Source organism: Eptesicus fuscus, chromosome 11, assembly GCF_027574615.1.
Source record: "Eptesicus fuscus isolate TK198812 chromosome 11, DD_ASM_mEF_20220401, whole genome shotgun sequence".
In the NCBI taxonomy this organism is placed as follows: domain Eukaryota; kingdom Metazoa; phylum Chordata; class Mammalia; order Chiroptera; family Vespertilionidae; genus Eptesicus; species Eptesicus fuscus.
This window is the reverse complement of record NC_072483.1, coordinates 17,138,183-17,151,131: the sequence shown is the minus strand read 5'-3', so window position 1 is coordinate 17,151,131 and position 12,949 is coordinate 17,138,183. Positions and strand designations below refer to the sequence as shown.

Sequence of the window (12,949 nt, the reverse complement as noted above, 5' to 3'; positions counted from 1 at the left end):
TTTACTTAGATGAAGCCTTTCTTCTATGCTTTGGAACACGGTTCTCCCCTAATAGTAGAAATCTGTTCATTCAGCAGAACTCAGCTTTTCATCCTCCTGCCTTCACATTGGCCTGGAGTTAAAGGAGTGTGCTCATAGGCATCAGCAATTGGGCACAGAGAGAAACAAGGCCATGGTCATGGCCTTTTGGGGCTTCATGACTGAGGATGGCTGGTCACCTTGTCTACCTGAACCACTGACTACGAGCCCTACGAGAGGAAGGCTCAGTGTCTGGAAAACTCAAGATAAAACACAACTTTTAGAATTGAAAAGGACCTCGGAGATAGACTGTGTAGTCCAGCCCAGCCCTCTGGTTTTATAGAGAAGCCACAGAGGGTTAGTCAGAAGAAGTGATTTGTCCGGCAGAGCAGGGCCCACTGATGTCAACACCTGCAGGAGGGGGTGGGTGATGAAGTGACTGACCTAAGGGGCCGAGCTGCTGACCTCCGCCAGGCATCGTGCCGCCTGTGTACACTATCTCTTATTCCTCAGGGCCGGGCGCCAAGGTAAATGGCTGTACAGAAGCATGGCAGTGGCTTCTAAATTCAGCCTCCAGATTGTGATCCCTAAAGAAAAGGGAAAAGTTCTGACCCAGGTCCCTGAAATCAGACTGCTCAGGTTCAAATCCCCATTTTACTACTTACTGTGTGGTCTTGAGCAAGTTAAACAACCTCTCTGAGCCTCCGTTTGCTCATCTTTAAGGTAGGGATAAAAATATGACTTACCTTAAAAAATAATATAACTTACCTTAAAAAATAATATAACTTACCTTAAAGGGATCTTGTGAGCATAAAATGGGAGAATCCATATAAAGCACATAAGTATCTGGCACATGTTAAGTGTTGGTTATTCTAAGTATTAGTTATTAATGACATGTGGCCAACGAGGGACTAGGCTGTCTCCTGCTGTTCCCCTGCTGTGAGGGCACACCACCTCTGGCAGTGCTTTAGGGCTCAACATTGCCCGGGGGCCCTGCGTGATGGCCGAGTGGGCATGTGGTGATCAAAGGCCTTGAGCTCTGCTTGATGGAGTCCCTGCCCTCCCGCTCTCCCCCTTGTTTTGATTGCGAGTTGCACACAGGTCTTGCCACAGCTTCCTTCTCGATCCGTCTATCCCATGGACAAAACCTTCCCCGACTTCTGCTTGGCGAAAGCCAACCACTTTTCCGCTGCAGGTGTGGCAGCCCCTTCACATCTGGCTTGCATGAGGAATCCCTAAGATCCATGTTTTCATTTCTCATGGACTGGAGAGGAGAAGTCAGTGAGCAAGTGCCTTGTGTAACCATGACAGGTGTCTGTGTCCAAGCAGAACCCAGTCTCTGACATCAGGGTTGACTTGCTTCAGTCCTCATCTTTTGCTGACCCTGCCAGCATCTGAGCACCTTTCCTGGGTTGGGGAATCTCCTATAAGAGTCTTAGCGGAGGCAGAGCCCAGCCTTCCTCTAAGGAAGTTCATAAGCCCAAACGCTTGCTCTCCTTGCCCTGAGCTTGGCCAATCAATGCTTGGTTTTTAATCAAGAGCAAGTGATGCAAAAAGGCAGAACAGTGAACTATGCTGCCAATGATTCTGGCAGTGGCCACGCGCTGTCTGTTGACAGGGGTACTGGTGGCGGAGAACTTATTGAAATGATACTTTATGTAATGAAAAGTTAACCTTCAAAATGAAAACAGAAACGGCAACATTGGACTAGAATAATGGCTTTCAATTCGTTTTGGCTGTGACCTCACATGCAGAAATATATTTTCCATTGTGACCCAGTAGACCCATATAAATCTATTTAAACAGATACAAACTGGGACAAAAGTTCCATGAAACAGCATTTACTCTTACTATGAACAGTGCATCCTGCTGTTTTCTTTTGTAATCTATTTCATTTTTAAAGCTGTCCTACCTAACCCCCTGACTTGTTATTATGATTCACTATTAGGTTGCAACCCTTATTTCCAAACTCTGGAGTCGATGATCACTGGTCTTTGATTCTTTATCTTTATGGAAACTGCCCTTTGCCGTGGGCTTTCCACTTTCCCCGAGTCCCTTGCTTTTTATTGTATCTTTTGTTCAGTTAGCTCAAAATTATCATCATTGAATAAATAACTTTATCCATTTGGGTTTCTTCTTGGCTTCCCAGTGAGGGGGAAAACATTCAGATCAGGAACCCAATGATTAGAATGACACAGAATAGTGTGTGTTTAATGCTCGGTGTGATGGAAATGGTGGTGGTGGTGGTGTGTGTGTGTGTGTGTGTGTGTGTGTGTAGTCCCAAGGGCCTGGAAAACACTCAGTGGGAATCTGTAGATGCTGCTGACCCACGGTTTTGAAAGAGGCCCTATGTCCATCCTTTGAAATGCTCCCAGGTTCTTGCCATCAGGACCCCGTGCAGCTCCAGAGAGGAGGCCATACAAACTGTCTTGCTACCTGTACTTTCCTAAATATTCAACCAAAAGACAGGTGGTATTTTTTCAATCCTGAACAAGGCTTTACCATGGCACACAAGCACCCCACCATTCCTTCCAAAAGCATTGAAATTCATTAAGAAAATAAACTAGATTTTCTCATTGCTGTTAGTCTAATTTGAATATTTGTATACATTCACATGTTGTTTTCCAGTGACTGTAATCCCTGACCACTGTAATGATAAAAAATACAGATTGGTTTTGTTTTGTTTTACTTTGTTTGTTTTGAGGGAGAAGGAAGGAGAGAGTCACTGTTTTGTTTTATTACACTTCCATTGTATCCAAGTTTGCTGGAAATATGTAGGACTGGATGTGACCGGAAATATTTTCCTTCTTGGGTTTGGGTTTTTTTTTTTTTTTTTGAGATCTGCTGTTAAATTTATGCAATCTCTTGACATGAAAACAAAATGAAACGAAGGCCATTCAAATCCATTATCAAGGTTACGGAATGCAGCCTGGGATATGGAGTAAAATAAAAATCACAGCGGCCTGTCCTTGCATTTGGGGCTTCCTCGCAGCCTTGTAATCAGCTCTGCTCAGCTTGTTTTCCTCCTCCGGAGACCCGAGGCCAGTTTAGATCACTGCTCCAGGCTCAGTACTGGCACGGCTCAGCACAGAAGTGCGGCTCAGTGCCTAAATCAGCACTTAGTGGATGCCCCACAGATTCTGGTGCTGAGAACTCTGTAATGGTTCCCCACTGCCTTCAGGATCAAGTTCAAAGGCCTAAACCCATTCTCCAAGGCTCCATCTGATGAGGCTTCTGCCCACCTCTTCAGCTTCTTCCCACCACTTAGCTCCTAAAACCCTTGCTTGCCTTGATCCATTCTCTGCCGCTGAAGTGGTCTTTTTAAGCCATTAACACCCTCCAAAGACTTGGCACTGTGTTGAAAATAAAATCCAGACTCCTTAGCATGTGCCACATGCCCCTCTATGATCTGGCCCCTGCCTGCCTCACTAGCCTCATTTCCTACCGCCTCCCCGTTTCATCACATCTCAGCCACAATGCCCTCCTTTCTCTTTCTTGAGCACAGCTCTTCCTCCTGCGATAGCCTTTGTAACTGCTGTTCCCTGAGCCAGGGACGCTAGTCCACGTTTTCCTTCCTTTCCTCCAAGACTTCACTAGCTGCCTGTGCAGCCAGCCCTAAGTAACCTCCCTCTTACAGCACCATTTGTCATTCCATTCTCCACAGTGATCAGGTTTGTCTCCCCCTAGAAGCTTATCACCACGAGGGCAGGGAACAGGCCTGTCTTGTTCACCAGTCTATTTCCCAGGCCTAGCCTGAGATGTTGATAAAAACCAGTGAGTGGATGAATATGGGCAGTGGTTTTCAAACGAGTAAGCGTCCGAATCACTTGGAGGCTTGTCAAAACACACCGCTGGCTGGTTCCTCAGAGTTCCTGATTTGGTAGGTCTGAGTTGAGGCCCAAGGATTTGAATTTCTTCCATCTTCTCAAGTGAAGCTGCACTTGCTGGTCTGGGGATCGCATTTGGAGAAATGCTGGTCCCAGCCATAGCAAGTGCTTGAGCTGTGGGCTTAGATAAGTTTAATATTTCCATGCCGGTGTTCCCTGTCTCCTCTTCCTGGAAATCTGTTTCCTTTGTTCCTGCTTCAAGCCTCAGGCTGGGCGTCACTCCAGGAGGTCTTCTCCAGAGAAGAGTGTCCAAATCTATGTCCTCCGGCACTTGGTGAAAAGCAGTCCGCCCAACCTTATCACACTGCATGTGTTCCCCCTGCACAGGGCAACCGTTTCTTCCCAGACCGCGAGTCTCCCAGGTCTGCTTTAGGCACGCGTGTGTTCCAGCTGGACACTCAGGCATGTTCCCTCCCAGCTCCACGTGCTGCCTCTGAAAATGAAGTCAGGACTGACCTCTCTGTAGCCCTAGACCCTGAGCTCCTTCTCAGTCCTCCTTGCCAAACAGTGGCTTCTCCCGGGTCTCCAATGCTTAACTTCTCTAGCTTGTGCTCAAACCTAAACTGTTCCCTTTATTTGGTTGGCCTTAACCTACTATAATGACCTGTGGAGGGGGCCAGGTTAGTGCCCAAATCTATGTCCTCCAGCATCTATTCCTTAAGGCAGAGCAATAAATGCTAAAATTGGTTCTAGGGCCAAAAAAAGAGAGGTTTCTTAATGGCTTCTCAAATTCCAATTTATCTTCCTGAATGCTGCTCTTTGCAGTGACCCACATTTTTCCAATAATTTAGAGAAACCTCAGTGCTGCTCCCTTGCCTACTGCGAAGTCCACAGGAGGGCAGAAGGCTGGAGAGCCCCCGGAGGTCTCAGGCTCAGGGTCCCTGGGTCCGAGGCGGGCTCACTTTGGGAGAAACTCACCTTGCTGTGGTGTTGGAGCTGCACCCAGCCTCCATAGCCGAATCTCTGCAGGGGGAGAGGCACAGTTAGACTGAAAGAGCAAAGCGGACAGGACTGCAATAAAGGGCATTTCTGAGGCAAAGAATCCTGAGCTCCATCCTTTCAAGTACCACCTTCCCATCTTCCCCTCATATCCACGCACCACTTATTCAATATTTATATTAAAATCCATTTACTTTCTTTCCTTAAATGCATTTATTCAGGAATAAGATTCTATATCATAGAAGTGCTAGTTTTACTTTTTATCCTCATGCAGGTTGCAATTTTAAAGTGAGGATTTATGTTAAAAATATTTGTTTCTGTATCAACTAAACTATTTCATCAGGAGAACATGGACAATAAGAACCACTCTTTAGGAAATGCCATATTGGAACACTGCTCTTTAAACAGTGTGTTGTGATCCATGAAATCAATTTAGTGAACAGTGAATAACCCAGATGTTCTAAAAATACCAAGCAGTATATGGAGCAGATGGTGTTGGCGTTCCACCCATATTCCCTCCCCTTAACACTTCTGTTCACACCTGCCCTTTTGCCACAGAAGCCAACTTTGGTCAGGCCCTTCTAGTACTAGTAAACTAGTGTCCACCTCCCCTCAGCAGTCCTCAACCAATGACTGAGGATGCTTGTCTGTGAATACACTGAATACACTAGATCAAAGGTCTGGCTGGTGTGAGGTATACATTCTACACTTTCTTTGGATGCCTTGCTTTCCCTGTCTTTCTTCCTCACTCTACTGGTGTTTTCTAAGGTCACCTCCAAAGTAAACTTGCATTTGAATCTTTATCTCGGGGTCTGGTTCTTGAAAAACCTAAGCCTAGATAGTAGAGGAATGGAGTGGAGTGGAGTGGAATGGAGTGGAGTAGAATGGAATGGAATGGAGTGGAATGGAGTGGAGTGGAGTGGAGTGGAGTGGAATGGAATGGAATGGAGTGGAGTGAAATGGAGTGGAGAGGAGTGGAATGGAGTGGAGTGGAATGGAGTGCAGTAGAGTGGAATGGAGTGGAGTGAAATGGAGTGGAGAGGAGGGGAATGGAGTGGAGTGGAGGGGAATGGAGTGGAGTGGAGTGGAATGGAATGGAGTGGAGTGGAGTGGAGTGGAATGGAGTGGAAGGGAATGGAGTGTAGTGTAGTGTAGTGGAATGGAATGGAATGGAGTGGAGTGGAGTGGAGTTGAGTAGAATGGAATGGAATAGAGTGGAGTGGAATGGAGTGAATGGAATGGAATGGAGTGGAGTGGGATGGAGTGGAATGGAGTGGAGAGGAGTGGAATGGAGAGGATTGGGATGCAATGGAATGGAATGGAGTAGAGTGGGGTGGAGTGGAATAGAGTGAAGTGGAGTGGAATGGGTTGATCAGAATGCCTCCCATGTGTAATTTTTCATTTCATGAAACTCTTGTTTCCATTATATATATATGTGGATGTTTGTGCCGAGTCACAATATAAAATATATTTCTCCTTGACAGTTATGACTAAAAAATTTTGTAAGCCTCTGCCTAAGAACATATATGACTCATGTAACTATAGGTTTTAAAATCTCATTGTTCATTCATTCATTCATTCATTCACTCTTCATTCATTCATTTCACAAACCCTCATGGAATCCCACCCATGACTGGCCTTACTAGGGCAGAGAAAATAAAAAGTGAAGAGCAGTTCTAGCCTGTGTGGAGCACAGTCTTGAGAGGGTGGGGCTGGATTGGGCAAGTACTTGAAAAGCCATAAACACATGTGAGATGTGCTGTGATTGAGTGATGCACAAATTCTCTGGGAGCCTGGAGGAGGGTTCTGACCCACAACTTGGGTCAGGTGATGCCAGGGAATGGAGATTGAAAAGGGCGTTTGGGGTCAGATTGGAGAGGAACTTCCAGTGGTCAACATTTCCATGCTCCAAAGCAGTGGCTCTCAAATTGTGATGTAAGAGGGGAGGGTATGGCAGCCAGAGACAGTGATGTGAAGAGCTCCTCAACAGCTCCAGGCATCACTGATGGATAGATGAGTTAAGGAAGCTGAAGGTCAGTACAACTTCTCCCGTGCTTTAGATGGATGAGACCAGCTAACAGTGGTTGGTTCTTATGTCATGACAGCGAGTTTGACTTGAGGAAGTCAGGTCTTGGCAGATCCCTCGTCCTAGTTCTGCTCGCCCCTCCAGACTGAGAGGGGAGGTCTGGGCTTGCAGCACAGGAGTGTTTGTGTGACTGTGTGTCTGTGACTTTGGTCGGCTCCAAAAGACTTAAGATTTTGGTCAATTTTATACCACCTGTATTCTACCTGCATGTAAGTTTTGTTCTTGAGTTACAGCTCCTAGTAATCATCTTAGCCCTGGCTGGCATTGCTTAGTGGTTAGTGTATCAGCCTGAGGACTGAAGGGTTTCGGGTTCAATTCCCAGTCAAGGGCATGTACCTGGGTTGCAGGTTCGATCCCTGGTCCCGGTGGGGGTGCATGCTCAAGGCAACCAATCGAGGAATTTCCAGTGGTCAGCATTTGATGTGTCTTTCTCACGTCACTGTTTCTCTCTCCCATTCTCCCTCTCTTTCTTCCTCCTTTTAAAAAAACTCTCTCTTTAAAAATAAAACAATGGAAAAATATCTTCGGGTGAGGATTACAAAAACAAAAGAACTCCCCCCCCCCAAAAAACAAAAAACAAATAATCAACTTAGCTCTGGATTTACCTGCTTCTCCCCAAGGGACATCAGAGGACCTGGCTCAGTGGGTTGGACACGCAAGGGAAATTGTGGACCAGGGGCCCATGTTCCTCCTCCCTGTACCCAGTTTCTCTATTACCTGTGTCCCCACACTCTCCTCCTTTCATGCATTCAATACCCTTGTGCTTCCCCCCTCTCTGCCCCTGGATAAAGCTGCCCAGAGATAAAGTATGCTGGAGGGGGGGCTGGAATATGGCTTCCTTCAGTTATACTTCAGAATGAACTCTCAAATTGGAAATTTGCCATTGAAATCTTACTTTAATGTAGAAAAAAAGTTTTTATTTTTCTTCTTTCCCTCCCTCCCTCTTTGTCTTTCATTCCTTCCTCATTCTCTTTCTTCCTTTTTCTGAATTCCCTTTGGAACTTTAACTCATACATAAATTAGCAGGTTACAAAGTATACCATCTGGGGAAGGGCAGAGAGGCAGAGGGGGGCAGAACAGAGGGCTCTTGTCACACACAACAAACCACTTAGAAGATACTTGACTTTGTTGGAGTAACTTAACATCTCGAAGTCATGAGTAAGTGAGGTTAACACATAACCTCAGCTGTGACTTAGGGTTTTGTGGGGATTAATGAGATAATTTTAGAAAACTACTGACACCAGACCTGGTTTATAGAAAGGCTCTCGTGGGTGCTAACAGTGGTGATGGCGATGGTGGATATGGTGGTGACATCAGTGGTGATGGCGATGGAGGTTTTGGTGGGGATAATAGTGGTGGTAGTGGCAATGGTGGAGGTTGTGAGTGGGTAGTGGTAATGAGTCTGGTGGCAGTGGTGGTACCAGTGATGGTAGTGGTACTGGTAGCAAGCAGTGATGGCAGTGGGGGTGGCACAGTGGTGACAGTCTATTCTATCCTTGGGTGGTAAAATAAGGCACACCCTAGGGTCAGACACTAAGCAGCACTATGAAGGAAGGAGCCCTTTGACACTGTGTTCCTCCCTCCCCTTTCTTGCAAAGCACAAAATTTGAATACTTTGTGCTTCTTCTAGGCCCCTTGCAAATACCTAACTTATTTGGGTCAACGTAATTCTGCTCCAAGTTTGGGATCCATTTAGCCCCCCAGCTCTCGTCCTAGGTTGAAACAAGCCTGGGGTTGGAAATTTATGACCTTGGTGGTAATTTTGGTCCAAGCACTTGCCAGGAGGCATTTACAGTCTGAAGATATTTGGCTGACAAGGACCAATGTCCCATAGGAATTGATGGGCATGACAAATACAAAACAAATTTAAAAATTCAAGGGCATTCATTTCTCTATATAAAAGATGTGCTTCTGAATTGGGGACATCTGAATCAGGTTGAGGAACTGAGTGACATTTTTAATGTCTTGGGCACCTCACACTTTCATACAGTAAATAATGAACCTCTGGGTGATGAAACCAAATATGTATTTCTTCACAGAGGTTGTTGAGAAGTTGAATTATGTCTGGGATTTTGTCTCCTAAAATCTTACAGTGATCAAGTGTAATTAAGTTATTGCTAATGAAAGAAGATGTACATATATATTTTTTTGTGTTTTTTTTTTTTACTAAAGGCCAGAATTTTTCAATGCTATTTAAAATTAGAAGAACCTTTGCAAGCCCTACTATTGGACACATCATTGGTGGTCAGTAGAGTTTTGCTGAAGGAAAAAGCCGAAAGCTTATTATCATCATTGTCTTGAGGAATAATCTCATGTGGATAACCTGAAACCACTTCCACCGTGGTTTCTTAGCCACCATGCTCCTATTTGTGACAGTGTGGGTACTGATTCATTAGAAACAATTTAATCAAGTGCCCTCTGAATCTGCTCTCTTTTTGCCTCACAGATCTTAATTGTAACTCTGACGTATTAGCAAGTGAAAATGAAAAACTTTCTCAAATCCTAGTCTTTTGTAATGATTAGTTAATCATCAAGCCGGAATGTTGATTCTGCTTTTCTGTTTCTTTGTTGCATAAGGAGAGCAAGGTTTTTGAGGTGTGTCTATTAATATTTAATTTTTTAAAAGGTCAGGTTTGAAAAGAGATGTTAGTTCTTCCAAACAGGCTTCATCTTCTAACATAAAACTAGTACTGGTTTATCCTTTTCATTCTTTGATTGGACAGTTTTAAAAAATTGCAAAGTTTGATCATCATCATCATCATTATCATCATCATCATGATGTGTATCTTGATTGCCTCCAAAGCTCCCAAAGATTGATGCTTTGAAATATTTTGCCCCCTAAGAAACAATTGGAAGGCAAAGGAATATCTGCTGGAACTATTGAACTATATGAACACCAAAGAAGATCTGCTCTTAACTACTGTTACTTCAGTACTCACTCTGATCACATAGACTGAAAATGCGGAGGGAGGGAGATGGGTCCCAGCACCACTTCACGTATTTTTGTTTATCTCACTCCTCCCAATTTGAAAACACAGAACCGTTTTCTGCTAGTTGTTTTTTCATAGGCTTGCCTGCACTTAAATACAAAACTCTACTATTTAATAGATCTGATTGCTTGACCTGCAGATTGGAAGCCAGGTTCCAATACCCCATGATGAACCCTAAGTGGATTTGGGGTGTGTTTGGGAGCGAGCTGGTGTCAAGGGAGGCACTTGGGGTGGGGGCGGCAAAAGGAAGCGGGGACATCCCTTATAGCAGTGCCATTCTCCTGGGCCAGCTCTCTCAGCTGCGAGTGGTGGTAGTGCTGGGGAGAGGCCGCCTGATCCCACATAGGAGTCTAGGCTTATTTCTGAGTCTCCAGGACTTTATCAATTCAGCAGGGTTAATAATATAAATCCTATAAATTTTGCAGTTAGCAAGATTTTATGTGGATCAAATTACATATTGCTCCCTGGAAGTATAAGAGTATTATGATTATTACTAGAGGCCCATTGCACGAAATTTGTATACGGGGGTGTGTGTCCCTCAGCCCAGCCTGCACCCTTTCCAATCTTGGACCCCTCGAGGGATGCTCGACTGCAGTCGGACATCCCTCTCACAATCCAGGACTGCTGGCTCCCAACTGCTCGCCTGCCTGCCTTCCTGATTGCCCCTAACTGCTTCTGCCTGCCAGCCTGATCACCCCCTAACCACTCCCCTGCCAGCCTGATTGATGCCTAACTGCTCCCCTGCCAGCCTGATTGATGCCTAACTGCTCCCCTGCCAGCCTGTTTGCCCCTAACTGCCCTCCCCTGCAGGCCTGGTCACCCCTAACTACTCTCCCCTGCAGGCCTGGGTCCCCCCCAACTGCCCTTCCCTGCAGGCCCAGTCACCCCCAACTTCCCTCCTCTGCTGGCCTGGTCACCCCTAACTGCCTTCCCTGCAGGCTTGATCGCCCCCAACTGCTCTCCCCTGCTGGCCATCTTGTGGTGGCCATCTTGTGTCCACATGGGGGCAGGATCTTTGACCACATGGGGGCAGCCATCTTGTGTGTTAGAGTGATGGCCAATTTGCATATTACTGTTTTATTAGATAGGATGGCGAGGAAAACAGCATTGAGAACAGCAAGTTCCCATGTAGGCACTCAGACTCCTTTTGGAGGGGTGAGTTTGATGGGGTTAGCTTTTAGCATTGGCTGTAACAGGACAGCCTTTCAAAGATGATTCAGCATCATTTGTATTTTTCAATCCACAATGTCTACCATCCATCTTACCTAAAATACCAATGAACAAAGAAACATTTAAGGTTAACATCCTTCCAGGAGACAAGTATGAGAAGAAAATTATCTCTGCTACTTGCACAATGTGCCACTATTTAATCAGAGCTTAGGTTAATCCATTTTTCTTCACTTGGGATAAAAAGGTGAAACATTATCAATGGTGTGAAAGTTCTAGAGAACTCTTAAGATTCGATAAAACCTGATAATTAGCCTGAAGAAAACTCAAGCCAATTTTAGATATCTTTCATGTCTCCCACCTTCCTAGTCATTTTATTCAGTTATAGTTATTCATTCAAAAGTTCTTAATGCCAAGAGGAAATATCCATCTTTGGAGAAGCACAGAGCAGAGTCTTTAGAGACACTCATTATGCGAAGGCCTCATGTCATTTTCTCTGGGGTTTTTGATGTTCCTTCTCTCTTGTTCATAACAAGGATTTACAGCTTAAAGAACATCAAAAAGGAAAGGTTTCAGGCAGCACCCTAAAATAGACTACAAAAAAAAATCTGTAAGTTATCTCTTGGTGCTTCTAAGCCTTATTTTAAACATTTTGGAGAGGAGATATGATGTAGAAATCCTGGAAGCCTGTCACATTCCATTTTTTAATAGTCTCTTACTTGAAACTATAACTTTCAATTCTGTAGTTGGCATGTATCTTCCCTTCCCAGCAGCTGAATATGTTATTCAAATGGAAGTGAAACTGCCTGACTGAAATTGTCCAGACATTTTAAAGAATGCTTCATTTAAGGGGAGAAAGGAATTTTGAGAAAGACTTACATCTTTGATCAATGTTCTTTCAAAATTAATATAAAAGTTATTTTTTTTAAAACTAAGAAATCAGAGCAACCAAATAATTTTAAAGCATTCGTAAAGCAGAGAAACTTAGCATCTAATTCCTCAAAGAAAAGCTAGGTTTGTAATAGAGACATTGAGAAACCCTGGAGAAGTTCCAAAAATAATTCAGCAAATTAATCACCATTACCTTTTTTAGATCTGGCCATTCTTTTGGTAGAATATGATTATGGATGTCAATTTTCATCTCCACAGGATCAGAGGAGAAGCGTGTAAAGAAAGAAGTTTTGATATCAAGAGATGAACACCACGGAGTTAATTGATTTACTTTGCCCCTTCACAGCTACCTTTAGGCACTGGCCAGCAGGCCTGCTCAGCCAAGCCTGGGTTCACTGGAGCTGCCTTATTAAAGTTCAAAGTTCTGTTTGTCAACTTAGCTGTTGGTCAACAATTCTTTGGTAGCCAGGCTGTGTAGCACAAAATTATTTTTAAGAAGGACTGTACTAAACCTATGAATACAGCAGGTCCAAAATGGACTAATCTTTGTTTTTAAATATTTCAATTTTATCAATATATACACAGTACAAAAAAAATCAAGTAGCACCTGGTTAAAAGAAAAGAAGAAATAGTTTTCTTTGGGAATTTCTTTGAGAAGTACTGGTCAAAGACCTACTGAAATTTTTAGTTAAGGTACCAGATTGGTAATGCTCAAGTACTCCCTCCCCATCAATACCCAGAAAAATAAAATGCAAATACTTTCTGGAGAAAATAATTCCAACTGATTCCCTCAGATTAAGGTCAACAAAATATTGACTCATAATAAAAAATTCTACACACATGAGGAAAAAAGCCATCATGAGTGAGTGTCCACAGAAATAATAATAAATTTAAACCTCCAAGGACAAATATATTGGAGATTTTAAACATAGAATATAATATATATATATATTTAAAATAAAAGTTTAAAA

The 12,949-nt window shown here is 43.9% G+C and overlaps 1 protein-coding gene across 1 annotated transcript in view; it reads right to left on the bottom strand.

Annotated features, from left to right (window-relative positions):
- Positions 1-12,228, bottom strand: part of ACMSD (aminocarboxymuconate semialdehyde decarboxylase) — a 49,556-nt gene extending 37,328 nt beyond the window's left edge. Inside the window, exons 1-2 of the mRNA XM_008143466.3 lie at positions 12,172-12,228; positions 4,824-4,868 (exon numbers count right to left, since the gene is read on the bottom strand). Coding sequence (XP_008141688.1) covers positions 4,824-4,868; positions 12,172-12,228 — 102 coding nt within the window. The remainder of the gene's footprint in view (positions 1-4,823; positions 4,869-12,171) is intronic.
- Between the last annotated feature and the right edge of the window lie 721 nt (positions 12,229-12,949).